General features: G+C 39.8%; 1 protein-coding gene across 1 annotated transcript in view; it reads left to right on the top strand.

Moving 5' to 3' along the window:
• Window positions 1-27,025, top strand: part of LOC128701517 (intermembrane lipid transfer protein VPS13A-like) — a 146,394-nt gene that overhangs the window by 111,803 nt on the left and 7,566 nt on the right. Inside the window, exons 41-45 of the mRNA XM_070101533.1 lie at window positions 1,128-1,289; window positions 1,545-1,665; window positions 11,410-11,555; window positions 19,477-19,670; window positions 21,230-21,356. Coding sequence (XP_069957634.1) covers window positions 1,128-1,289; window positions 1,545-1,665; window positions 11,410-11,555; window positions 19,477-19,670; window positions 21,230-21,356 — 750 coding nt within the window. The remainder of the gene's footprint in view (window positions 1-1,127; window positions 1,290-1,544; window positions 1,666-11,409; window positions 11,556-19,476; window positions 19,671-21,229; window positions 21,357-27,025) is intronic.

Below are 27,025 nucleotides of genomic sequence, written 5' to 3'. Positions count from 1 at the left end.
TATGACCCACTTAATATTTGTATTTATAACTCATTACAATTGTGACCAGGTGTGGACATATCAGTGGCTCATTACTTTGTAATTTGTTCATGACTGTAACCATGTATAGGAGTGAGGCTGATTCATTACCTTTGTAACTTGCCATGATTGTGACCAGATCTACCTGGAGTTCATTACCTTTGTAACTAGTTCAGCTATCATAACTTTGGGGTCCAGTTCCTGGACCCATTATGTACCTTTGTAATCTTTTGACTACCGCCCACAGGAGGGGTATGGGGTGCATAATAAAGATATTAAACTAACTTCATTAAGTTACAATAAAATTAATTAGACTTGTAGATGTATACTACTGTATTATACATGCAGTGTCTCACTCTTATCTACAGTAGGACTAAAATTTTGAAGTTGAGATTTAAGGTAACTCCAGGTATGTCAGATTTGCAAAAATGGTTAAGGTGCCACCTGTTTATATTTGGATGCAGTGAATATCTTTACTAATGATGTTTCACTCATATTCACTTTTCACATGACTTGGTAAATCCAGTATAGATGTAACATTGTTATTAATACAAGTAGTCAGTGCATTCAGGTGTTATTTACTCCATCTTATCTGTATTCACACACCATTCCAATTCCTGACAGAGTCCCACTGGGGATGCTACTGTTATCTTTCACGTCTCGGTGCTTCCAGTACCCGCCTCTAATGCTAACATACTATGCACTTGAAACCAAATTACAGTTAATTCCCATGCAGAATTATTGCACTTGTTTTTCAAAATATTTTCTTGCAATAAATGCATTACCGATGTGAATCTAAAATATGAATTAAAATTACATTCTTATCCTGTTTAAAATAACTGTAAGCCACCCCAGGGCTTGGGATGATTTATTTCAACTGATATATACAAATTAAATACATAAATAGGTATGACACACAATAGTAATTATAATATGTACATATTCATGCACCATTTATATATTCCCTGAGCCACTCTATGAAATAAATTTACAAAAAATTCATGAAGTACAAAAGAAGTTCATGTGGAACATACAAAAATGTTGAAAAATATTTTAAGTTAATAAATATTATTTATGTAGTTAAAATTCTTACTCTTATATTTTTATAGGGAATCATTGATGGACCTGACGAATTTGCAGAAGGAATTGCTCGTGGTGCACAGAGTTTAATGGGGCATGTAGTGGGAGGTACTGCTGATAGCCTTAATCGTATCTCCTCAGCACTTGGAAACACAATTGCTTTGCTCTCGTTTGATCAAGATTATAGAAAGGTAAAGTATAAGACATTTTTTGGCAATCAAGTGACTTTTTTTTTGCCAAAAGATTAACTTTTGCAGATACATACTAGTTTGTTACTCTCAGGCATGTTGGCTGCTGTCTCAGCACACATGGGTGAGGATACAGAATTTAGAAATTCCTCAAAAGTTGTCTTTTTGTAGTATTATCATTGAGAGCACTTATATACCTTCTTTATAATTTCCCTCTAAGGTATTGGCTAATTGTTGCTCTTTCAAATTTCTGAACAGAAACGTGAATACAGGTTAGAAATGCAAAGCTCATTTCCACTAACCATTGTCCGGGCTGGCCAAACATTCGTTATGGGTGTCGTACTTGGTGTATCTGGTGTGATCGTCAAGCCAATTGCAGGTAGGAGACATTCTCACTGATTTACAAGAATTAAGTTAACAGAGATGAAGACACATGAGTGGATGTTTAATGTAGCTCACTATAATTCCTCTTCTAAATGGTCTAAACGTATATATACGTTTTTTCAACATCTGAAAGTATATAAAAAAATGTAGATCTTCTTTTTTGTTTTACATTTGAAAACGCGTGAAAAAAACTTATCTACATTTTTTTTTGTTACATATGAAAATATGTTAAAAAAAGTAGATCTACTTTTGTAGCAATACGAATTTGAACGTCGATTTGTCTGGACCGTTTAAGGGTTAATGTTCATTTGCAAACTCAAATGATTTAATGTACTTCTTTGTATCTTCACACTCTGACTTCTTGATTCTTATATACTGATGGAGCTTTCTTATTTTCTAGGCAGGGAATTAGTTACATAGTTTGTTACTGAAACAAATCTAATTATTTAAAGGTACAGTTAGAGTGTATGGGTACAGTATTTAATGAAGAATTTGTTGATTAAATTTCATGCTAAATTTATATGGCAAAATCTGACCTTGCTTCAACTGCTGAATGGAAGACCTCTTCTGTCTCTTGATAGTGCTTAATATTTACCTTTACCATTTATCTCTGAAACTCATTTGGAAACCTATCTTTTATACTCTTACAGAAACCTGGCTAAAATATGATACCATAGGCAATTATAATATATCTGGCTACACAGCCAAACATAATTGCAGACCTACTCAAAAGGGAGGTGAAATTAAAATTTACTTCAGTAATAAGATGAGATGTATTATCTTCATGTGTACAAATGATAAACCTGGGAAACACATTCTCATGATTTACAACCAGAAAACTTGAAAAGTTCCCAATCACAGTAGAGGCTGTCTACAGATCACATAAAAACATAGCCAACTTTGGTGGTAATCTTGAAAACGTAACCATAAACAGTAAACTAAATAGATATCACCTAATAATTGTGCAAAAATTTAACATTAACCTCATTTAATCAAAAAACCCACAAGTATCAATTTTTTTTAAACAGGATATAGAATTGGTTATTAATACTACCATCAATAACCAAACTTATATTTATCTGTTTGGATATATATAATGCTGGCATTATCACTAACAATACAACTGATCATTACCCCACCTCCTGGTCATCAGCATAACAGAATTAACATTGAAGCTAATCCAATTTCATTCAGGCTCAATAATGAAGCATAAGTGAAATTTTTATCATGGCAGTCAGTAGCACTGACTGGCAGAGAGAGAATTTAACAGTAGTCAAGACATTAATTAACATGTTCGTGTGTTCTTACAGAAAATTCAAAGTTTCTACAGTAAACATTGTCCTTTAAAATCAAATATAGGCCACAAAAGAAACTATAAATGCTGTATAACTGGGGGCTTTAAGAAATGTATAAAATAAATTTCACATAATTTTGTAACAGTTGTGTACTTTTTGGAAGTAAAATTCATTTGCATTCTTGGTCAAAATATTCCAGTATTTGAAGTCAGTTTTGTTCATTTGAAATGATAAACCTGTGTAAGTCATTCAAGAGAGTAATGGAGGCTCAGTCCTCTGTTAACCATGTGATGTAAACTATCCTCTAGCAGTCAGGCTTTTTCTTGGAGATCAGTCACTTATATTGCTCTAATACACAGTATACTGTACTGATATTACTTTCAAACTATTAAATCTGTGCCATGCATGCCAGTTATTTATAATTTTGATGTAGGTATTAGTATTATGTACTAGAAAAACAGACACTTACATTTCTCTAATAGACAATTGAAATAGCATCTATTACCTTCGCTTGCCCTCTTGCTTGCAGCACTTTAAGGAAATTTAACTTATTATTTCTTGGCGACTTTCAGGACATTATAATTATCTGAGAAACATAGCCCCAGTTTGCTGGAGTACTAAGTAACAAGTAACATGACTAAATTTACCCCAGTTTGCTGGAGTACTAAGTAACAAGTAACATGACTAAATTTAGCATAATTTTGTCATGTAGATCATATGCTTAAAACATAACATTTATACCGATAGGAAAAATGTTTTGTCATGATTATAAGGATTCCTTGAGACTCCTTTATGACAAACATAATAATTACTGTACAGAATTATCATCATCATGGTCACTGATAAACTTTTATTATTAATTTAAAGACTTGACATATCACTGGAGAGTCAAATGTTCTGTTCGATCATTACAGTGTCTTCATAATTATGTATCCTCAAGATTTTGACATTTGTAGTTTTTTGCAGTTCCTTTCAGAGTTCTTAAATTCAGTTTTATGTACAGTGTTGTAGAAAGAACTGGTATAAAATACCAACACAATGGGCTCTATAAAGTCACAAACAAGAGAGAGTGGATAAACATATATATAATGTATATATATGTGTGTGTGTGTGTGTGTACGTATATAATAAACATAGCGCTATGAAGAGTCAGATGAGTCATCGTGACATGATTCTTCACATCACTATGTGCATATGTATATGCACACATCCTCTCTCCCTAGGTAGATCTGTTTGTGACTTGACAAAGCTCACTGTGTGGGTGAAACATCAATAAATGCTTGCATTATAGTGTATTTGCATCTGTATCCATTGCGTTGTAGAGAGCTTTTTAGGTTAGGTTCTTGAAGAACTTTCAGTACTCTCTAGCATTCTGTCAAGTAAAGTGAGTGTGGTGGCTTTACCATTAGCATTGAAACATTATATTAGGAAAAGATTAAGCCAAATTTTCATGAAGATAAGTTTGTAACATTTCCTCTCTTGGATTTTCAAAATGGCAGACGAATCTCACATGGGACTTTAGGAGGCTTTTTGTGTGTTTTAATTTGTTAAGATTTAACCATGTGCAAAAATGCAGCTTTACTTAATCTTTTTAGATGGCTAGAACCTATAATATTGACAATATTCGTGTTGGAAGACGTTACTTTGAAAGAACACAGTAGTGCTACAGTACTACCACACCTGCCTGAAAAGTGATACAATGAATAAGAACCACCTTCAAAATAGAAGTGCCAAAATGGAGATGATATTCTCTAGTCCCATTCAGTGTACAAAAATTAGAGTCCCATCCATTAATATGCAGATTATCAAATTTCTCCATTCTTTTTATAAAAAAGCTGCTTTTTTCACAATTTAAGATTGTCTTCATTTGCTTCTTCTCTTGGTAGTTCCAAAACTATTCTCTGATTTCTCATTGCCACTCATGAACTTATAGGTGGTTATCATATCTCTTCTATCTTTCCAGTGAAGACAAATGCTGGCATTTTTCCAGTTTTTTCATATCTCAAATTTGTTAATTCTGTAATCTATTTTCTTGCATATCTTTAAACTTTTTTGTTTTGTTAATGTTTCTATACCTGTTAGTTGTAAACCTCAGCTGCACATTCTAGTTTGTGCATAACATGGTTTATTTTTCTATAACTGTTGGCCATGAAAGATGGTTGCATACTCCTGTGTAAGCTCAAGATGCGTTGTTAATACTTTATGGTAATTCCTCCACGCATCTCTATCCATATACAGTGGTACCTTGAATTTCGGCCAAAATTCGTTCCAGAAAGTTGTTCGAGTGCTGTTACCGAACAAATTTGTTCCTATAAGGAATAATGTAAATTAGATTAGTCCGTTTCAGACCCCCAGAAATACACTTACAAAAGCACTTACAAAAATACACTTACATAATTGTTTGAATTGGAAACTGTTCGAAATTCGAGGCACCACTGTATGTGAAAGCTTTCTTAAGAGTTAGGAATAATGGTAGAATTACCAATAAAATGTTAATTAAAAGGACAGATACAACTAATGTGAGAATTCATTGTGGCAACGTTTTGCTTCTGAAGAGCGAAACGTTGCCACAGTAAAAGGTCACATTGATTGCATATGTGTCCTTTTACCTAACATTTCTTTAGTTAGCAACTAGTGCATATGATTCTGTATTAATTTTTATCATTTCAAAATCCTTCTCTCTATCAGATGTTTTTAAGATTTTATCACATTATTTGTTTTTCATGGAACCTGAGTGCACTTTCCTGGATTGCCATAATGTGTCCTTTCTCAAAATAAAAATGCAATTTTTTTTATTCATCAGTTCACTCTTTGAAGTCTTATAAAGCTTTACAATTATTCAGAGTTTTTATTTTGATGTAACTTTTGTGTGTAACTTGTAAATGCATGTAATTTTCAGTTTTAAATACCTGTAAATAAAGGTAAAACAATTATTTATTTTTTATTTTGTTTCTTAAACACACACAGTTTTTAATTCACCATCATAAATAATTTATATAAATGATTTTTGCACAATAATATTTTTTTAATTATCACTCTATACTTTCATTTGTTTTAAGATGTGGTTTCCAAGCTGATGCTACATACATCAATGTTAGTCTTATGTGTGTTGCATAACATCCTGAAGGAATCCCTGTTGAGATTATACAAATACTACAATTACAAATTTATTTCTTTTGTGCAGTATACAACAACGTATTTTTATATGTAATGAAATATTGTTTAGGCACAAAAAAAAAAAGCCACTAGCATGTGGTACATTTCAACCAGACTAGTTTTAGGATTCCTGAAAAACTGTTCTTATATTTGCCAACATAATAAATGCTGCTGATATCTTGTTCATTTAAGCTTCCTTTGATAAGGTCCATATTGTGCCATGCCTGGTTCATGTTTTTGTTATCTCACACTGGCAACTACTTTCTCCTTAGGTAATAAGCTATTATTGGCCTTTTTCTTTCTTCTTCCTTCACTTCCCTACCCTATCCTTATCACCTTGTACCAGTATTTATTAAAGTTGAATTCAAGTAACTACTTACTGGACGATTCCTGTGGCTTATCCATATCTTATTCCATATTTACTTTTATAATTAGTTTCACCTTCTACCAGGGAGGTAGTTCATGTTGTGTGTCAGGAATTGTGTGGGGCCATCTTCTCATCCTTATATTTTACTTTCTGTGACTGATTCCTGTCTGCTTTGTGAAGCACTTTCCTGACATATCATACTGCATTCAGGTTTGTGCTGACATAACAATTCAAATGGCCTTTTGAACTATAATATTCTAGTATTTTAAGAATACTATAGTATTCTTAAAATTTTTTGGAATGTGCGTGGATTGGTTGGTAATTTGTATACATGTATCTCATAATCAGGATTGTTTCTCAGTAGTCAAGCACAACTCGCTCCCCTTTCTCATTATTATTTCATTTCTTTATTATCACATTACAAAAGACTTTATTTGCCACACACTCAGTGTGGTACTCTAAAAAGTTCTCATTTTTCTTATATCATTTTTATTTTTATGTCTAGCCCACGGATTAACATTAATTGCTCGCAAGTATCTTTCATTTGTTTTTGATGGGAGTTTGAGATAGTTTTTGCCTTAGAATTGACTTTAGTGTATATATTTTTCATGATGATTTATAATTATTGTAAACACAACATACTCTTTCTAGATTTTCTTTTATGAATTTCATGTCTAAACATGTATTAAATCTCCAGCCCCCCAAAAATATAGGAAGTAAACTACAGTACTGGTATTGCATAAATTTGGGTTATACAAATCTCAGGTAATTCTTGTATAATGTGCCATTAGTATGAATTTTTTCATTTCAGTGCATTTAGCTTATACTGTTCCTTTACAACAAAAATCCCATAACCCCTAGAAAATAAACATATTTTTGTTAAAAACCTTAGAATTCATTTGAATTGGTGGATGTATGCTTCCTCCCCCTTACCCTCATGTCTTGCCTCAAAGCTTATAACTGTACCATAAGGTACGTATTCAGTCTATATTTTCTTCCTCTATCCCTGAATGTGGTGGTGTGGCGCCAATGTTGGTGGTGCCGGTGAACGTGCTGATGGATATCTAGTTTCAGGTAACCCATACCACTACCACCTCTCACTTTTGCCTGACCTCAGAGCTTTTTTTTAATGTTATGTTCTTATTCATTATGTCTGTTTTTTGCATGGATTAATAAAAGTACATAATCAGAAACTGACTTGTTTCAAATCTGGACAGAGACCGAATAAACAGGAATATCAGCCTATTGTCACTGAACACATAATAAAATATTCTTCAAATGCAAACACAATAAAATTCAATACCACAATAATGTTTTATTTGGCAATATATGCACAGTACAGTAATGTTTTATTTGGTAGTATGTATATGCATAATTTTAAAATATTTCAGTTTAGTGAAAGTAATTTCACTTTCACTGTCTTTAGCAAATCATTACGAACACTATCATAATGTGCATTAATTCAGTAGTAAAAATTCTCACTCATGGGTTTCTGTAACAATGCAGATGTAAAATGTTATATAATACAAAAATTAAAAAAAAATAAATACTGCAATGCCAGAGTGAGTGTAATATTGTATCAGAAATTCATCACGCAAGAGTGGAAAGTCACAATGCTCAGATTATTCTGTACTGATAGATTATATTAAGAGCATTATGATGTATAAAAATATTTATTCATGTTCCTCATAATAATGCTTAATTTTTATTTCTCACATACTTTTAGCACATTGTTTATATTATTTATTTTTTTATTAACACATCAGCCATTTCCCACCAAGGCAGGGTGGCCTGAAAAAGAAAAACTTTCATCATCATTCACTCCATCACTGTCTTGCCAGAGGCATGCTTACACTACAGTTATAAAACTGCAACATTAACAACCCCTCCTTCAGAGGGCATTTCTACCACGATTTTATCTAAAGTAGTTATGCTCATAATCTAGCCTGTTAGGAAATAAATATTTAATATATTAAAAATCATTATATAGTGTAAGAATAAAAAGGACTATGCAATATTATGGTGAGTAAACTATGAAATAATATCAGTACATAATCAGAATGATGGACAGGAATATTATAGTTTTAAACTGTAGTATTAGTGCCCCTCTGGCAAGACAGATGATGAAAGTGTTTCTTTTTCGGGTCGCCCTCCCTTGGTGGGAAACAGCCAACGTGTTAAAAAAATCCAGAATGTCTGGACTAGTGATTATTCTGGATAATTGTTCCCCCACTACTGTCAGCCTCAGAGGCTGTGTTAACAAATGACGTGAAGAGTCTGTCACATTACTGTGTACTGGAACAGTTTACAGTCCACTGAAATGTTTTCTAAAGTTTTCCCCTCCAGATTGTGGGTTAGTTGTGAGGTACCATGATATCTAATCACTAATGTGTTGTACATTTAGTTAATTGTCATCACCATACATCAGTAGGAGTATAAAGTACAGTACGTATAGTCTTTGTTGAAGGTGTTAGCAGTCTTGAAGTACTATATAGTCATTTCTGTAATAACAAGGAAAACTTATGAAGGCTTATTTTCTACATTAAGGGTGAGTTTATTGGTTGCCATCCAGGTGTAAATGCTTTTAAGTCGATCATTAAGTATGGTGTTTAATGTCAGGATCATGGCAGGATCTGATAAGATAGAGGTTATCATCAGCAGAGTACAGGTTTTAGATGTTGGGTGCCATTCAGTATTCAATAGGGCATTGGTATAGGAGGAAAGGAAGAGGGAACAGGATTTACCTTTGAGGGACACCTAAATAAATTGGTGGGTTAGTTGAAGTGTCATTTATGACTTCACACCTGTTATCTGTTACCAAGGCATGCTTGAAAGTAGTTGTATGTATGCCCTCTTGAATCCATAGTGATTTAACTTAAGAATATTGTGTTCAGTAGTGTCAAAAACCTTATGCAGATCATTAAAAAAGTTCAGTGGTATACTTGTTACCTTGAAGTGCTTCATGAACTGTCAAGCATTTATATCATTGCATCATTAGTAGTTTTTTGTTGTAGGTCTGACTGCAGATTGGCACGTATACATATTATGTTTGGTTAGGTACATGTACAGTTGCTTGTCCATTACAGGTACTTTCTCATATATTTTTCTAATGGTATGAAGTTATTCAAATTATTTTTGCCACCACCTTTGTGGATAAGTGTTATTGTGTATCTTATCAGAAAATTTAGAGAGGTTTGCTCTTTTGAGTGATATAGGTACTTGCTATATTTGTATGTGATCTTAAAAATTTAGAGCTCTTTATCCGAGGGGTCCAATCTAATTTTGCCAGTGCTTTTCCTTGGATCAGTCCTGAATATTGTATCCCATCCCAAGACCTCCCTTCTCTCCACCTTTTCCCCAGGAAATTTGAATGACTTGTGGCTTTTGACATACAACAAATTTTAAAATATAGATTGTAAAATGCATCAAATTTTTTACTATTCTATGGCCTTGGAGATGGAGCAGTTTATAGACTGTGGTTTGTTGGTTATGAATTTCCAGCTTTTTCATAGGATATTTTTATAAGGACGTATTTTGTACTGCTGCTTTTCTTTTAAGATTAAGATTTATTGTAAGAGCAATGTTGTATTTGCAAGGCTAAGATTTTCAACGAGACTTCTTTTGATGCTTAAGTTTATAATGAGGCAAGTTTTCTTGTGAGTCTAAGGTTTTTAATGATAAATGTTTTTAGTGACTAAGGTTTTTAATGAGTTTTTAGCTTTTGAGGTGAAGGTTATTAGCAAGATGCTTTTGAGAGGCTGAGGTTTTTAACAAGACATTTTTGAGGTCAAGATTTTTGATGAGATGTGTCTTTGTAAAGCTAAGGTATTTAATGAAACTAATTTTGTTTCAAGATTTTTATAAGATTTAACTTTTATACGATGTGTTTTTATTTATACTGGTGTTTTTTGTATGACTACCATAATGATTTTTTAGACTATTGCTTTTCTATGCCTTTTGCTCTTTTTGCATGTGAAGTGCTTTTTATGTATGATTATTGCATTTTGAAATAATGCCTTCTTTGTAAAATTTAATGTTGTTTATAATGACTAAGAATAAATAACTAAGTTATAGCAGTTACTGTTATTGCCACAGCATCTGCATTTTGAAAAATAGGCAGAATTTTTAATTTGAGAAGAGTGCATATTAGAGAAAGTTTTTAATGTGTCATCTTTGCATTCAATAAGAATCCTTAGAGGCTGAATCAGATTCCCCATTTAGAAATTTTCTGAAATATAATTTTCTGAAGTATTGTATCTTATTAATAATTGTGAAGTCACTAGCTGACCATTAAGTACAAAGGTCATTCAAGTTTTCAATAATATTAATCTTAAACCAGTTGAAGAGTAGAACAAAAAGAAATTGTAAGGCAGAGAGTAGACCTTCACTTCCACTCATTCACAGCATCCCTTTGTATTGTGAAAAAAAAAAGGGGGATGCTGTTATGTGATATCCATGCACTTCTGGCAAGACATCTAGTAATGAGTGATGGTGAATGAGTTTTTATTTCTTGGGTCAGCTTACTTTGGTCACAAATGGCCACTGGAATTAAAAAATGTAAGAAATTACTGCTCCTGAAGCTGGCACTCTAATCAAAGACTAAATTCAGGTTTGAATGAGGTCAGTAGATGGTGTAATACTGAAGAACATAAACAACATTTACTATTTTGAAACTCACATACTTTATTATGTTAAACATCAACTTTATTTTGTTTTTATCTTTCTTGTGTTAAAACCTGGTGTTAAAAATCTTAGTGATAATAAAATTATTTTAATATAAGGTATAGATAATCTTGAATGTTTTCCTAATATTTTCAGTACTTGGCTTATAACTCTTAATTCTGTAACAAATGCAGTACAAAAATTCAAGGTACTTTTAATTAAGTTAATTGTACATTACATATTTACCCATATTTCTCAGGTGCTCAACAAGATGGAGTCGAAGGCTTTTTTAAAGGCCTTGGCCGAGGAATTATGGGTCTGATTACCAAGCCAACTCTTGGGGTCATTGATTCGGTGGCAATGGCTTGTGATGGGATTAGGCGTGCAGTTGATCTTGGTTATGATGTAAGTACAAGGGTTCAAGGGGTTTAGAGTGGAAAAACTGTCAAGAATTTAGTGTTCATAATGTACAGTAATTACTGTGAAAAACAAAGTTAGCTTCACAGGAAAATTTACTGTAGAACTATGTACAGAAGATGAGGTAATCAGTCCCTCAGCCTAGGAGTAGGTGCGAAGAGCACCATAGTCGTGGAGATTCTGAATCTCCACGACTATGGTGCTCTTCGCACCTACTCCTAGGCGAAAATTTACTGTACAGCCAAACGTTGAAATTCACATGCTCTGTAACCCACATGATTCAGCTAGACAACATTTTTGCTGAAGGCCATTTTGTGGATAAGTTCATTTATTTTCATTTTTTTTCATGGCATCCATTTTTTTCTTTGAACACAACCCATAAATTGAAAAATAACCTTTACAATTTTATATAAACTGCACATTCTTTTTTATGGATGTCAGTATTAAATAGTATAAAGCAGTAGTTAAAGAGATATGGCTAAAAACATTTAAGTAACTCAGCTTCAGGATTCACATCACCTCCAGGTCCTTAACCCCAAAGAATTCAAGGAAGTCAACTGTATCTACTGCATAGATAAAGCAATTCGTCCCCCCCAAAGCTATATTTACCATGTACAAGCTTCATTATTCTCATTCATATATATTGGCCCTAGTCTTAACTTTTTTTTTAATTGTTTTTTACTTACACCAGTCTTTATTACTAAACTTTTTTTTGGGCAATATATCACCTTAAAAATAAGAGTTAATCTAGTTTGATCCAAGATATAGAAGGGTAGCTCCATTTCCTTGAATTAATGCCCTTAAATAACAAAAAAAGGCACAATACCGTGACTGGAACGATACACATTATTATTATTATAATAAAAAAGAAGCGCTAAGCCACAAGGACTATACAGCGCTGCAGGGCAGGAAGGAAGCGAGGGCATCAGGTGGCAAAAGGGAGATGAATGAGTAATAGGTTACGGATAACAGCAGGGTAGTGGATGGTGAAAGGGTAAAGGGCAGCAAGAGACTGAACTAGAAAGGGCTGAGGGGAGTGCGAAAAGTATCATCAGAGTTTGTGGAGTAAATCAGTCGTTGTCAAGAAGTCAATGAGAGAGTCAGGATTAAAGGAGGGTCCATCAGCAAGAAGGGAAGGTAAAGAGAGAGTAGTATAACAAAGACGACATTGGAGGTAAATTCTGCGTGCTCGTTGATAGAGAGGGCAGTCTAACAGAATGTGGCTAATCGATACTGGAACTTGACACTGCTCACAGAGAGGAACAGGGTGCCTCTCCATGAGATACCCATGAGTAAGACGAGTGTGGCCAATGCGAAGGCGGGAGAGAGTGGTCTCCCAACCTCGGCACTGATGACAAGAAGACGGCCAGTAACCTATGCTCGGTTTAATAGAATGAAGTTTGTTACCGAGCAGAGTTGACCAACGTTGTTGCCAACGGGTGCGAAGGTGGGTAGTTATTGCAGCAAAATAGTCCAGAAATGGAACACCTCGATAGGAAATTGGTAGGTCATGTACTGCTGACCGCGCAGCAGTGTCTGCCTGTTCATTGCCCTGTACATCGACATGACCAGGGACCCAACAAAAAACAATATCTTTGTTTGGTAGAGATACGGCATAGCCAAAGTTGAATATGGAGAACTAGGGGATGAGATGTATCAAATTTTCGTATAGCCTGTAGAGCACTAAGGGAGTCTGAGACTACTACAAATGATGACACAGGCATAGATGCGATACAAATAAGTGCTGCAAGAATGGCATACGGTTCAGCAGTAAAAATGCTAGCTGAAGATAGTAAATGCCCCTGCATGACGCTGTCCGGAAACACTGCTGTGAATCCGACGCCATCTGAAGACTTAGAGCCATCTGTGTACAGAGCGGTGGAATGAGGATGGGAGTGAAACTGATCAAGAAAAAGAGAGCGGGAAGCCACCATAGGCAGTTGAGCTTTCGAGCAAGGGAGTGAGAAAGAACAGACCCGAACAGCTGGAACTTCCCAGTGGGGTAGGGAAAAGTGAGATGCTACATGAACATATAAAGGTGGTAACTGAAGGGAAGACAAGAGTGAATGAATGCGAAGAGAAAAGGGACGGAGCAAACAGGGGCGGCGAACGAATAAAGAATGTCTACTAATATCGGTGACCATTCTATAAATGGAAGGATTGTGTAGATCATGAGAGCGTACATAGTAGTGAAGGCAATGGGCATCATGGCGATCAGACAAGGATGGAACATTCGCTTCTGTATAGAGGCTCTCAACAGGGGAAGAGCGAAAAGCACCAAGGCACAAACGTAATCCTTGGTGATGGATAGAGTTAAGGCTAGAGAGAGTAGCAGGGGAGGCCGCGGAATAAATCTGGTCACCATAATCGAGTTTCGATAAAACGAGGGCTGAATGTAGGCGAAGCAGAGTTCGACGATCAGCTCCCCAGGAAAGATGAGCAAGGGTTTTAAGAAGGTTTAGCCAGCTGTGACAAGTTGCCTTCAGAGAGGTAATGTGAGGTTTCCAGGATAACCTACGGTCAAAGAGAAGGCCTAGAAACCTGACTGTATCACGTTCGGGGATACGGGAGCCATAGAGATACAAAGGATGATCGGAGATAACAGAGCGTCTAGTGAAAGTAATTTGGTGAGTTTTGGTACTTGAAAATTTAAACCCATGCGTGGTGGCCCAAGTGGAAACACGGTCGACCGCATGCTGGAGAGAAACTGCAATAAGATGACAGTCAGCGCCTGCACAAGCAATAGCGAAGTCATCAACATAGAGTGATGACCAAATATTGGGTGGAAGAACAGAGGCCAAATCATTTATAGCAAGGAGAAAAAGTGTTGTGCTTAGAACACATCCCTGAGGGACACCTTCAGCTTGGACGAAGTCCGGGGAAAGAACATTATTGACTCGAACACGGAAATGTCTGTCAGTTAAAAAGTTCTTAAGGAAGGATGGTAGATTGCCTCGGAGGCCTAAGGAATGGGCCTGGGCCAAAATATTATACCTCCAAGTTGTGTCATATGCCTTCTCAAGGTCAAAAAATATGGCAATAACTGAGTGATTATTCGCAAAGGCATTACGAACATACGTATCCAAGCGTAGTAAGGGGTCTATGGTAGAACGACCCTTACGAAAGCCATATTGACTAGCGGAGAGACTGTTGTGTCTCTCTAAATACCACATTAAACGTCGATTTACGAGACGTTCCATCACTTTGCAAATTGCACTAGTAAGAGCGATGGGACGATAGTGGGAGGCATCACGTCCTGTAGTACCCGGTTTGCGGAAAGGGAGAACAATGGCAGATTTCCATAGCTGGGGAAGAACTCCTTGTGCCCAAATAAGATTGAAGAGGTGTAAGAGGACTACAAGGGCTGACCGATGTAAATGTTGTAACATACGAATATGAATGTCGTCAGGCCCAGCTGCCGATGATCGGCAAGCTGAGAGCGTTGCCTCCAGTTCTTGAAGTGTAAAAGGCACATTATACTGTTCTTCTCTGAGAGAAGAAAAGTCCAAGGGTACTAACTCTCTGGCAGACTTTGAGGAAAGAAACGAGGGGCATAGATGGAGCCCTCGGGAAATACGGACCAGATGTGTGCCAAGTTCAATGGCAACGTCGAGAGGGTTTGCTACATCAACACCAGCGACCCGTAGAACAGGAGCCGGGTCAGGAGAATATTTACCACTCAATTTCCTCACTTTTTTCCAGACTCCACTCATAGAAGAAGCAGAGGGGATGGTGGAAACATATCTCGCCAACAAGTGCGTTTAGCTTCTTTGATGACACTGCGAGCGATCGCACGCTTCTGCTTAAAATCAAGAAGTCTCTCAGCGGTTCTATTGTACCGGTACCTGCCCCATGCAGCACGGTTCAAACGTACTGCACGAGCACAAGCAGGAGACCACCAAGGCACGCACTTCTGAGAATGCCTGCCTGAGGTTTGGGGTATAGAATGAGAAGCTGCGGTATAAACTGACGTCGAGAAGATGTGTAGGAGCTCATCAATGGAGGATGAAGAAGGAACCTCACTAAAAGCAGTGAGGTGTGAGTAAAGATCCCAATTTGCCCGATCAAATTGCCAGCGAGGGCTACGGAAAGGTGGTGAATAGGAAAGAGAAGTAAGAATGATCGGAAAATGATCGCTGTCATGTAAGTCTGGTAGAACAGACCAGGTGAAGTCTAGTGCAGTGGAGGAAGAGCAGACTGATAGATCGATGCAAGAGAGAGTATGAGTACGAGGATCAAAATGGGTGGGAGTACCCATATTTAAAACATGGAGGGGGTGAGAGGCGAGAAAAGCCTCCAACTGGATGCCACGTGAGTCGCAATGAGACCCCCCCCCCCCCCAGAGGAAATGGTGGGCATTAAAATCACCAAGCAACAGAAGTGGTGGTGGTAAGGATGAAACAAGAAAGGCAAAGTCTGGGATAGAAAATGCTCGAGGAGAGGGATATAAAGAACATATTGTAAACCACTTATTCAAGTGGATACGGGCTGCAGTGTAATGCAGCGAGGTATGGACAAATAGTTGACAGTACGGAATATCATTGCGTAGAAGAAGGGCACTTTCATTAAAGGTCCCATCTGAGAAAGGATCCGAAGAATACAATAAATTATAGCCTGAGATAGGTTGGAAGACAGCCGAGTGTAATTTTGGTTCTTGTAAGCAAGCACCAACAGGGGAAAACCTGGAAAGCAACATCTGAAGCTCACCCCGATTACCCCTGAGGCCGCGGATATTCCACTGTAAATAGGCCATGATTGGCGATGAAGAAAATACCAGGAATCTGTAGGTAAAGGCACCTACGGACTAGAGGGGTTAGAAAAGTCAACGTGTGGTGGCATTGGAAGACATTCAAGTAGTGAAGGAACGGAGCGTTGCAAAGAATGGGGTTGTGAAGATGGAGGAGAGGGAAGAGAAGGAACAGGAAGTGAATCAGTGTCCATTGAAGGTTTAGTCTCTGCAATATATTCTGAAATGGCTTCAAGTGTTTCTGAATTCAAAGATGTATGGGAGACCATATTGGAGATAGAAGGAGGAGGGTGAGTAAAGATTGGGACAGTAATGGACTGTACCAAAGTAGAGGGGGAGGGAAGAGTGTAAGGGACTGGAGATGAAGTGTGGGGGGGGGACAGAAGAGGCAGAAACCTGGGAGGTGGCACAAGAGGGAGAAACTTGGGAGGGGACGGGGGTGGTAGGCATAGTACAAGGAGGAGGGTGAATCTCCACACTTGTAATAGAGCCAGAGAGAGGGGAAGAACTAGGTACAGAGACTGGAAAGGTAAAGTGTGGAGGTGGAAGAAGGGAAGGAAGGGGCAAAGAAGATTTGAGCAATGTGGATTTTTTGGACTTCTGAGAAGTAGAGGGGCGATTGGTATTAGGTGTCGTACGAGGTCTTGTCGATACTGGGGCTTGTGAGGAAGGACGCGAAGATGTGAGAACAGACTGAGTTGTAGTCGGGACGTCAGAGCCAAGGACAGCAAAAGGATTAGATGCCGGAGTGGCTATGGGAGGGGTAACAACAGAGGAGGCTGCAGAAGATGGGACCCCAGAAGTGGGAGGATGTTTGGAAACACGAGAATAAGAAACACGGGGTAGTCTCCCTTGGAGGCGGAGATGAGTAACTGCCATAGCATAAGGGAGACCTTCTGCCTCTTTGAGGCAACAGATTTCACGTTCATTTAAGTAGACCTGGCAACGGCAGGAGTACGAAGGGTGAGCTTCATTACAATTAAGGCAAGATGGAGGTTGACTGCAAGATGTATTAGAATGGTCGTCGGCACCACAGACTGGGCATTCGGCCATAGATCTGCAATATTTCGCTGGGTGACCAAAACGCCAGCAATTTCTACATTGTTGTGGTGTAGGTATCACCTTTCGAACTTGTAACCGATGTCCCGCGACATATACAGAGGACGGGAGTTCTCGGCTGTCAAAAGTTAAATGAGCCACATTGCAAGGGTAACGTCTCCGCCCCCGGGCAGGAAGGACATAAGTGTCTTCTTTGAGGATTGGGAGATCCTGGAGTTCCAGCTGTTCAAAAATGTCATTGCCACATGACTGGAAATTCTGTTGGACTATGGTATGGGGCAGAATGACAGTACCACTACAAGAATTGAGAGAAAGATGTTTTTCAATAGTGATAGGAGTAGTATCGATATTCGAAAGGAGAGAAAGATCATGAGCTTGGGTAGCATTCTGGACAGTGACGATGCGCGTACCGCTCTTGAGAGCATGAAATGAAATATCTCTACCAACATGACGCAGGAGCGCTTTGCCAATACTATGGTCAGAAAGGTAGGCAGAAGAAGTCGGTCTTAAAGTAAAGAATTTAGTCCATTGTGTGGTCCGAAACTGAGCGTGGAGAGGGAGTGCTTGACGTGTCGGTCTTTTCCGAGTAGAATGGGAAGGTAACGAAGGAGCATCATCAGGAGATTGACGTTGGCGTTTAGGAGTAGGACCGGAGTTGGTCCAGCGTGAAATGGGCGGGCGATTCGAAAATTGCCGTACCGTAGAGGGAGAAGCCGGAAGCATAGTCAAAGGAGAGCGGAGGTCAGACAAATCGAAGGAGTCAGTCGAAGCCCCGGTACCTGAAGCGGGTGAGGAAACAGCACCAGCAAGAGGTACAGGGGCATCAGGAGTGTCCGAAGAGTGGTCTAAACACAAGGCAGGGTCAGAATGGGGTGTGGTATCAAGAAGGGGCCTGGGGGTAGTGGGTTCATGGATTGGGTTCTCCATGGTTAGGTTACTCCTTTGCTTTTTGTTTTTAAGAAAAAAAAAAAGAAAGAAGAAAATAAAAATAAAAAAAAGAATAAAAAAAGGGGGGAGCGGGGAGTAATAGTTCCCAGGAGGAATGAAAGGGCCGGAAAGCTCCCTCCGCGCCCAAGAGGACCTCAGCACCGCTAGTAGTGCAGATGCAGCATGGAACCTGTGCCATACCCTACCCTTCATGCCAGTAAACCAGCAATCCGGGATAGCAACCTCACATCTGCCGATCTACCTTGGTGGACAAAAGAGAGGGCGGCCGGATATCCGCCACAAAGCATACCTCCTTCGGCCACCACCCCCGGAATCTGAAAGGTGGTTTCCAGAGATACACCCGTCGCCCGAAAGACACCCAAAGCTACTCCGGGATACCGGAGAGGGATCGGGACATCCCCAGGCAATCCAGATTCCACGGCAAACTATGCCACCGCCAAGAACCTCAACGGAATGGGATGGACCCCGGTGTCCTTTCCCCTACCTAGGAACTAGCCCGCCTGTGGGAGAAATCCCAAAGGCCAAAAAGAGGAAGGGCAAAAGGGAGGGGTGGGGAGGAGGAGGAATGGAAAAAGGTTAGGATGGGATAGGGGAGGGGAGAATGGGGGGTAATTAGGTTCGGTCTGAGGAAGAAGACCGACAGGGCTAATTCCTCAGACCAAGAGCCTCTTCACCACGCCAAGGAGCTCCCCTTGAAGAGGGAACGATACACAAATAACCCAAGTCGGACCGAAACGTCGTCGTAAGCTTCTCTCTTTTATGTGCGGGTTATTTGTGTATTAATGCCCTTAACTAGTATCAAGACAGTTTTCCCTGAAGATTGCCTTAAAGTAACTCTTTCTTCAGCTTTTGTTTCCAGACCTTTAAAGTCTGATCATTCAGTCACCCATCTTTCTTGCTTTTATTTATGTTATATTTAGAATCTTGTACTGTGTATTGCCTTGATTCCCAACTTTCCATCACTGGCACTCATATACAAGATCCTCTTTCCAAAATCAACCTATAATCTTACTCCATGCTATCTTTTCTTTTGTATCCTTCCAGACCTTCTGAACACCTGCATTAGCCAGACTTCACCATGCTCAAAAAGCTGATTTTTTTTATAAACCAGTTATATTCTGAATAGATTATAATTTATATCACGATTACTTCCAGGTCATCCTAAGGTCTCGTGTACCTCGGCACGTGTCTCCATTCATAGCGATGCGTCCATATGACAGCCACGAAGCTGCAGGAATGACACTTTTAGCATCACTCAGCCATGGACATTATATGCAAACTGACTGGTATATTGCACATGCCACACTCTCTGAATCAAACAGACCTGATATTATTCTCATCTCAGACAAGTAAGTAGTGGCAGAAAATTTCAGTGTCAAAATATTTTACTGCTTTCCAATCAAAACATATGTGCATACAAAACAAACAAGGAAACTGTGTATGCTCTTTTACCATTTTTAACCCTCTCACTGCCCAGACCCCTGAAATTAGTATTACTCTCAGTATGTACTTTCTGAAAAAAAAAATCTGAAATGGTAGAGAATCTTTTTCTGAAGTTAATGTCACCAAAAGTACAAAATTTGTTGGAAAACTTACAGAATTATGCAGGCACAAAATTAGTGGTCTGGGCATAATTTACACATCGATGATTTTGCTCACTTTGAGTCCTTTTCAAACAAATTCTTAGCTGTTTCAATATTATGCCTTTATTTCTGTTGATTGAGTACACAAAACTGCCCATTCAACTATTAGAGCTACCCTATAAAGTGCACAGAAGTCAACAATCTGGCCAATTTTACACGAAAAATTGAATACATATTCCGCTACTTTGAGCCAAGTTTCAAACTACTTCTGGTTGAGAAACCAACCAAGATCATCTCTATTTCAGTAGCATGTCTTCCAAGAAACAGCCAATAAAACCATAAAAAGCATCATAGAAAACACCTCAAAGTTGCCATTTTAAGCCAAACACAAGGTCAGAGTTTTGCTTTTCACATTATGCACTGCATGGGGCTGGATTTTTTTTTATACTGTGGACTCACTGCACAGACCATTCTCTCACAGCTTATCTGAGTGAGCTGAGCTCATGATGTAGATCTACAAAACGGACCCTGGCATTAATAACATAGTTCTACAATCTGTATGATGGTTACTTGTATATACATATACAGTGGACCCCCGCTTCATGATCACCTCCCAATGCGACCAATTATGTAAGTGCGTTTGTACGTGTATGTTTGGGGGTCTGAAATGGACTAATCTAATTCACAATATTCCTTATGGGAACAAATTCGGTCAGTACTGGCACCTGAACATACTTCTGGAATGAAAAAATATCATAAACCAGGGGTCCACTGTACTGTATACACACATTTAATAAATACACTAACTATTCCAAATGTATATATTGATCAACTTTCAGCAGAATGACCAATTTGGTCATTGTCTTACCCACTTCCTCCACACTCCTGCTTCCCTTCTCTTAGCAAGTCATGTTCCTTCCTTAAAAATTTGGGGAGGAACAGGCACTTGGTTCAGACACAAATATGGCTATTTTATGGAAGGCTGATGCTGGTGATAACCAACTTTTCATAGTAAAATTTAACTAACTTCTGTCATAATAATAATATAATAAAATTAAGAACATTAGACAGTCATATTGCATCTTCTGTCATAAAAGCATCTTATCTATGTTATTCAATATCATTTACAATTTGTGTTCAACTTTATAAAGTGATAGCAAATGCTCACTCTCTGAATCCTGTCATGGCTGCAAGATTAACTTTTAGGAATATAATAATGTGTACTGTAATACCTTACAATAGTGTCATGTGAGCAATGTTAAATATTAAAAATATCTTGGGGTCAGTCACTAATTATTATTAAATTTCCATCCAAACCCCCTAAGGCACATCTTCAAGCTAGAACGCTGCAGCTTATGGGGAGGTTGGGACATCAGCTGGAAGGTTGCAGTACGTAATTTGTTGCATCAGCCAACTCTCAAAGATAATTCTATACTATTGGTTCTTAGACAGGTAAGAAAATTCTATAATGCAGTGTAAACACCATTAAATAACTTATCTTGCTTCAACTATAGTGATTTCAGCCAAGATTTTCCTGATTGTGAACACATTTTACAAGATGTTTTAAATCTTTATCCACATTCTTAATTTAGCACTTATTCAGTCTGTTGTTGCCCTAATATAAGTGAGCAGAAGGCCCTTAGGCTCAAATACATATACAATAGTGGACTGATCTTTAGCCGTGTGTGGTACATAGATCAGTGGTTGTGCCTTTGACTCACCAACGAAGGACTTGGGTTTGATCCTGGGATGGATGAAGATGTTGGGTTAATTTACTTAAGCTAGCAGCAAATAAGTACCCAGGTGTTAGCCAGCTGTTGAGGGCATACCTTAGATAAAACTAGACTTTGAAATGAGTTGAGGTAGGCTAACAGTTCTTAGTCTGTATTATTATTATTATAATCAAAAAGAAGCGCTAAGCCACAAGGACTATACAGCGCTGCAGGGCAGGAAGGAAGCGAGGGCATCAGGTGGCAAAAGGGAGATGGATGAGTAATAGGTTACGGATAACAGCGGGGTAGTGGATGGTGAAAGGGTAAAGGGCAGCAAGAGACTGAACTAGAAAGGGGTGAGGGGAGTGCGAAAAGTATCATCAGAGTTTGTGGAGTAAATCAGTCGTTGTCAAGAAGTCAATGAGAGAGTCAGGATTAAAGGAGGGTCCATCAGCAAGAAGGGAAGGTAAAGAGAGAGTAGTAGAACGAAGATGACGTTGGAGGTAAATTCTGCGTGCTCGTTGATAGAGAGGGCAGTCTAACAGAATGTGGCTAATCGATACTGGAACTTGACACTGCTCACAGAGAGGAACAGGGTGCCTCTCCATGAGATACCCATGAGTAAGACGAGTGTGGCCAATGCGAAGGCAGGAGAGAGTGGTCTCCCAACCTCGGCATTGATGACAAGAAGACGGCCAGTAACCTATGCTCGGTTTAATAGAATGAAGTTTGTTACCGAGCAGAGTTGACCAACGTTGTTACCAACGGGTGCAAAGGTGGGTAGCTATTGCAGCAAAATAGTCCAGAAATGAAACACCTCTTTAGGAAATTGGTAGGTCATGTACTGCTGACCGCGCAGCAGTGTCTGCCTGTTCATTGCCCTGTACATCGACATGACCAGGGACCCAGCAAAAAACAACATCTTTATGTTTGGTAGAGATACGGCGTAGCCAAAGTTGGATACGGAGAACTAGGGGATGAGATGTATCAAATTTTCGTATAGCCTGTAGAGCACTAAGGGAGTCTGAGACTACTACAAATGATGACACAGGCATAGATGTGATACGAATAAGTGCTGCAAGAATGGCATACAGTTCAGCAGTAAAAATGCTAGCTGAAGATAGTAAATGCCCCTGCACGACGCTGTCTGGAAACACTGCTGCGAATCCGACGCCATCTGAAGACTTAGAGCCATCTGTGTACACAGCGGTGGCATGAGAATGGGAGTGGAAGTGATCAAGAAAAAGAAAGCGGGAAGCCACCGTAGGCAGTTGAGCTTTCGAGCAAGGGAGTGAGAAAGAACAGACCCGAACAGCTGGAACTTCCCAGGGGGGTAGGGAAAAGTGAGATGCTACATGAACATATAAAGGTGGTAACTGAAGGGAAGACAAGAGTGAATGCAGGCGAAGAGAAAAGGGACGGAGCAAACAGGGGCGGCGAACGAATAAAGAATGTCTACTAATATCGGTGACCATTCTATAAATGGAAGGATTGTGTTGATCGTGAGAGCGTACATAGTAGTGAAGGCAATGGGCACCACAGCGATCAGACAAGGATGGAACATTCGCTTCTGCATAGAGGCTCTCAACAGGGGAAGAGCGAAAAGCACCAAGGCACAAACGTAATCCTTGGTGATGGATAGAGTTAAGGCTAGAGAGAGTAGCAGGAGAGGCCGCGGAATAAATCTGGTCACCATAATCGAGTTTCAATAAAACGAGGGCTGAATGTAGGCGAAGCAGAGTTCGACGATCAGCTCCCCAGGAAAGATGAGCAAGGGTTTTAAGAAGGTTTAGCCGGCTGTGACAAGTTGCCTTCAGAGAGGTAATGTGAGGTTTCCAGGATAACCTACGGTCAAAGAGAAGGCCTAGAAACCTGACTGTATCACGTTCGGGGATACAGGAGCCATAGAGATACAAAGGATGATCGGAGATAACAGAGCGTCTAGTGAAAGTAATTTGGCGAGTTTTGGTACTTGAAAATTTAAACCCATGCATGGTGGCCCAAGTGGAAACACGGTCGACCTCATGCTGGAGAGAAACTGCAATAAGATGACAGTCAGCGCCTGCACAAGCAATAGCGAAGTCATCAACATAAGAGTGATGACCAAATATTGGGTGGAAGAACAGATGCCAAATCATTTATAGCAAGGAGAAAAAGTGTTGTGCTTAGAACACATCCTTGAGGGACACCTTCAGCTTGGACGAAGTCCGGGGAAAGAACATTATTGACTCGAACACGGAAATGTCTGTCAGTTAAAAAGTTCTTAAGGAAGGATGGTAGATTGCCTCGGAGGCCTAAGGAATGGGCCTGGGCCAAAATATTATACCTCCAAGTTGTGTCATATGCCTTCTCAAGGTCAAAAAATATGGCAATAACTGAGTGATTATTCGCAAAGGCATTACGAACATACGTATCCAAGCGTAGTAAGGGGTCTATGGTAGAACGATCCTTACGAAAGCCATATTGACTAGCGGAGAGACTGTTGTGTCTCTCTAAATACCACATTAAACGTCGATTTACGAGACGTTCCATCACTTTGCAAACTGCACTAGTAAGAGCGATGGGACGATAGTGGGAGGCATCATGTCCTGTAGTACCCGGTTTGCGGAAAGGGAGAACAATGGCAGATTTCCACAGCTGGGGAAGAACTCCTTGTGCCCAAATAAGATTGAAGAGGTGTAAGAGGACTACAAGGGCTGACCGATGTAAATGTTGTAACATACGAATATGAATGTCGTCAGGCCCAGCTGCCGATGATCGGCAAGCTGAGAGCGTTGCCTCTAGTTCTTGAAGTGTAAAAGGCACATTATACTGTTCTTCTCTGAGAGAAGAAAAGTCCAAGGGTACTAACTCTCTGGCAGACTTTGAGGAAAGAAACGAGGGGCATAGATGGAGCCCTCGGGAAATACGGACCAGATGTGTGCCAAGTTCAATGGCAACGTCGAGAGGGTTTGCTACATCAACACCAGCGACCCATAGAACAGGAGCCGGGTCAGAATATTTACCACTCAATTTCCTCACTTTTTTTCCAGATTGCACTCATAGAAGAAGCAGAGGTGATGGTGGAAACATAGTCTCGCCAACAAGTGCGTTTAGCTTCACGGATGACACGGCGAGCAATCGCACGCTTCTGCTTAAAATCAAGAAGTCTCTCAGCGGTTCTATTGTACCGGTACCTGCCCCATGCAGCGCGTTTCAAACGTACGGCACGAGCACAAGCAGGAGACCACCAAGGCATGCACTTCTGAGAATGCCTGCCTGAGGTTTGGGGTATAGAATGAGAAGCTGCGGTATAAACTGACGTCGAGAAGATGTGTAGGAGCTCATCAATGGAGGATGAAGAAGGAACCTCACTAAAAGCAGTGAGGTGTGAGTAAAGATCCCAATTTGCCCGATCAAATTGCCAGCGAGGGCTACGGAAAGGTGGTGAATAGGAAGGAGAAGTAAGAATGATTGGAAAATGATCGCTGTCATGTAAGTCCGGTAGAACAGACCAGGTGAAGTCTAGTTCAGTGGGGGAAGAGCAGACTGATAGATCGATGTAAGAGAGAGTATGAGTACGAGGATCAAAATGGGTGGGAGTACCCGTATTTAAAACATGGAGGGGGTGAGAGGCGAGAAAAGCCTCCAACTGGATGCCACGTAAGTCACAATGAGACCCCCCCCCCCCAGAGGAAATGGTGGGCATTAAAATCACCAAATAACAGAAGTGGTGGTGGTAAGGATGAAACAAGAAAGGCAAAGTCTGGGATAGAAAATGCTCGATAAGGAGAGAGATATAAAGAACATATTGTAAACCACTTATTCAAGTGGATACGGGCTGCAGTGTAATGCAGCGAGGTATGGACAAATAGTTGACAGTACGGAATATCATTGCGTAGAAGAAGGGCACTTTCATTAAAGGTCCCATCTGAGAAAGGATCCGAAGAATACAATAAATTATAGCCTGAGATAGGTTGGAAAACAGCCGAGTGTAATTTTGGTTCTTGTAAGCAAGCACCAACAGGGGAAAACCTGGAAAGCAACATCTGAAGCTCACCCCGATTACCCCTGAGGCCGCAGATATTCCACTGTAAATAGGCCATGATTGGCGATGAAGAAAATACCAGGAATCTGTAGGTAAAGGCACCTACGGACTAGAGGGGTTAGAAAAGTCAACGTGTGGTGGCATTGGAAGACGTTCAAGCAGCGAAGGAACGGAGCATTGCGAAGAATGGGGTTGTGAAGATGGAGGAGAGGGAAGAGAAGGAACAGGAAGTGAATCAGTGTCCATTGAAGGTTTAGTCTCTGCAATATATTCTGAAATGGCTTCAAGTGTTTCTGAATTCAAAGATGTATGGGAGACCATATTGGAGATAGGAGGAGGAGGGTGAGTAAAGATTGGGACAGTAATGGACTGTACCAAAGTAGAGGGGGAGGGAAGAGTGTAAGGGACTGGAGATGAAGTGTGGGGGGGGGGACAGAAGAGGCAGAAACCTGGGAGGTGTCAAGAGGGAGAAACTTGGGAGGGGACGGGGGTGGAAGGCATAGTACGAGGAGGAGGGTGAATCTCCACACTTGTAATAGAGCCAGAGAGAGGGGAAGAACTAGGTACAGAGACTGGAAAGGTAAAGTGTGGAGGTGGAAGAAGGGAAGGAAGGGGCAAAGAAGATTTGAGCAATGTGGATTTTTTGGACTTCTGAGAAGTAGAGGGGCGATTGGTAGTAGGTGTCGTACGAGGTCTTGTCGATACTGGGGCTTGTGAGGAAGGACGCGAAGATGTGAGAACAGACTGAGTTGTAGTCGGGACGTCAGAGCCAAGGACAGCAAAAGGATTAGATGCCGGAGTGGCTATGGGAGGGGTAACAACAGAGGAGGCTGCAGAAGATGGGACCCCAGAAGTAGGGGGATGTTTGGAAACACGAGAATAAGAAACACGGGGTAGTCTCCCTTGGAGGCGGAGATGAGTAACTGCCATAGCATAAAGGAGACCTTCTGCCTCTTTGAGGCAACGGATTTCACGTTCATTTAAGTAGACCTGGCAACGGCGGGAGTACGAAGGGTGAGCTTCATTACAATTAAGGCAAGATGGAGGTTGACTGCAAGATGTATTAGAATGGTCGTCGGCACCACAGACTGGGCATTCGGCCATAGATCTGCAATATTTCGCTGGGTGGCCAAAACGCCAGCAATTTCTACATTGTTGCGGTGTAGTTATCACCTTTCGAACTTGTAACCGATGTCCCGCGACATATACAGAGGACGGGAGTTCTCGGCTGTCAAAAGTTAAACGAGCCACATTGCAAGGGTAACGTCTCCGCCCCCGGGCAGGAAGGACATAAGTGTCTACTTTGAGGATTGGGAGATCCTGGAGTTCCAGCTGTTCAAGAATGTCATTGCCACATGACTGGAAATTCTGTTGGACTATGG

This window comes from Cherax quadricarinatus, chromosome 78 (assembly GCF_038502225.1).
Source record: "Cherax quadricarinatus isolate ZL_2023a chromosome 78, ASM3850222v1, whole genome shotgun sequence".
Lineage (NCBI taxonomy): Eukaryota > Metazoa > Arthropoda > Malacostraca > Decapoda > Parastacidae > Cherax > Cherax quadricarinatus.
This window is presented reverse-complemented; position numbering and strand designations above follow the sequence as displayed.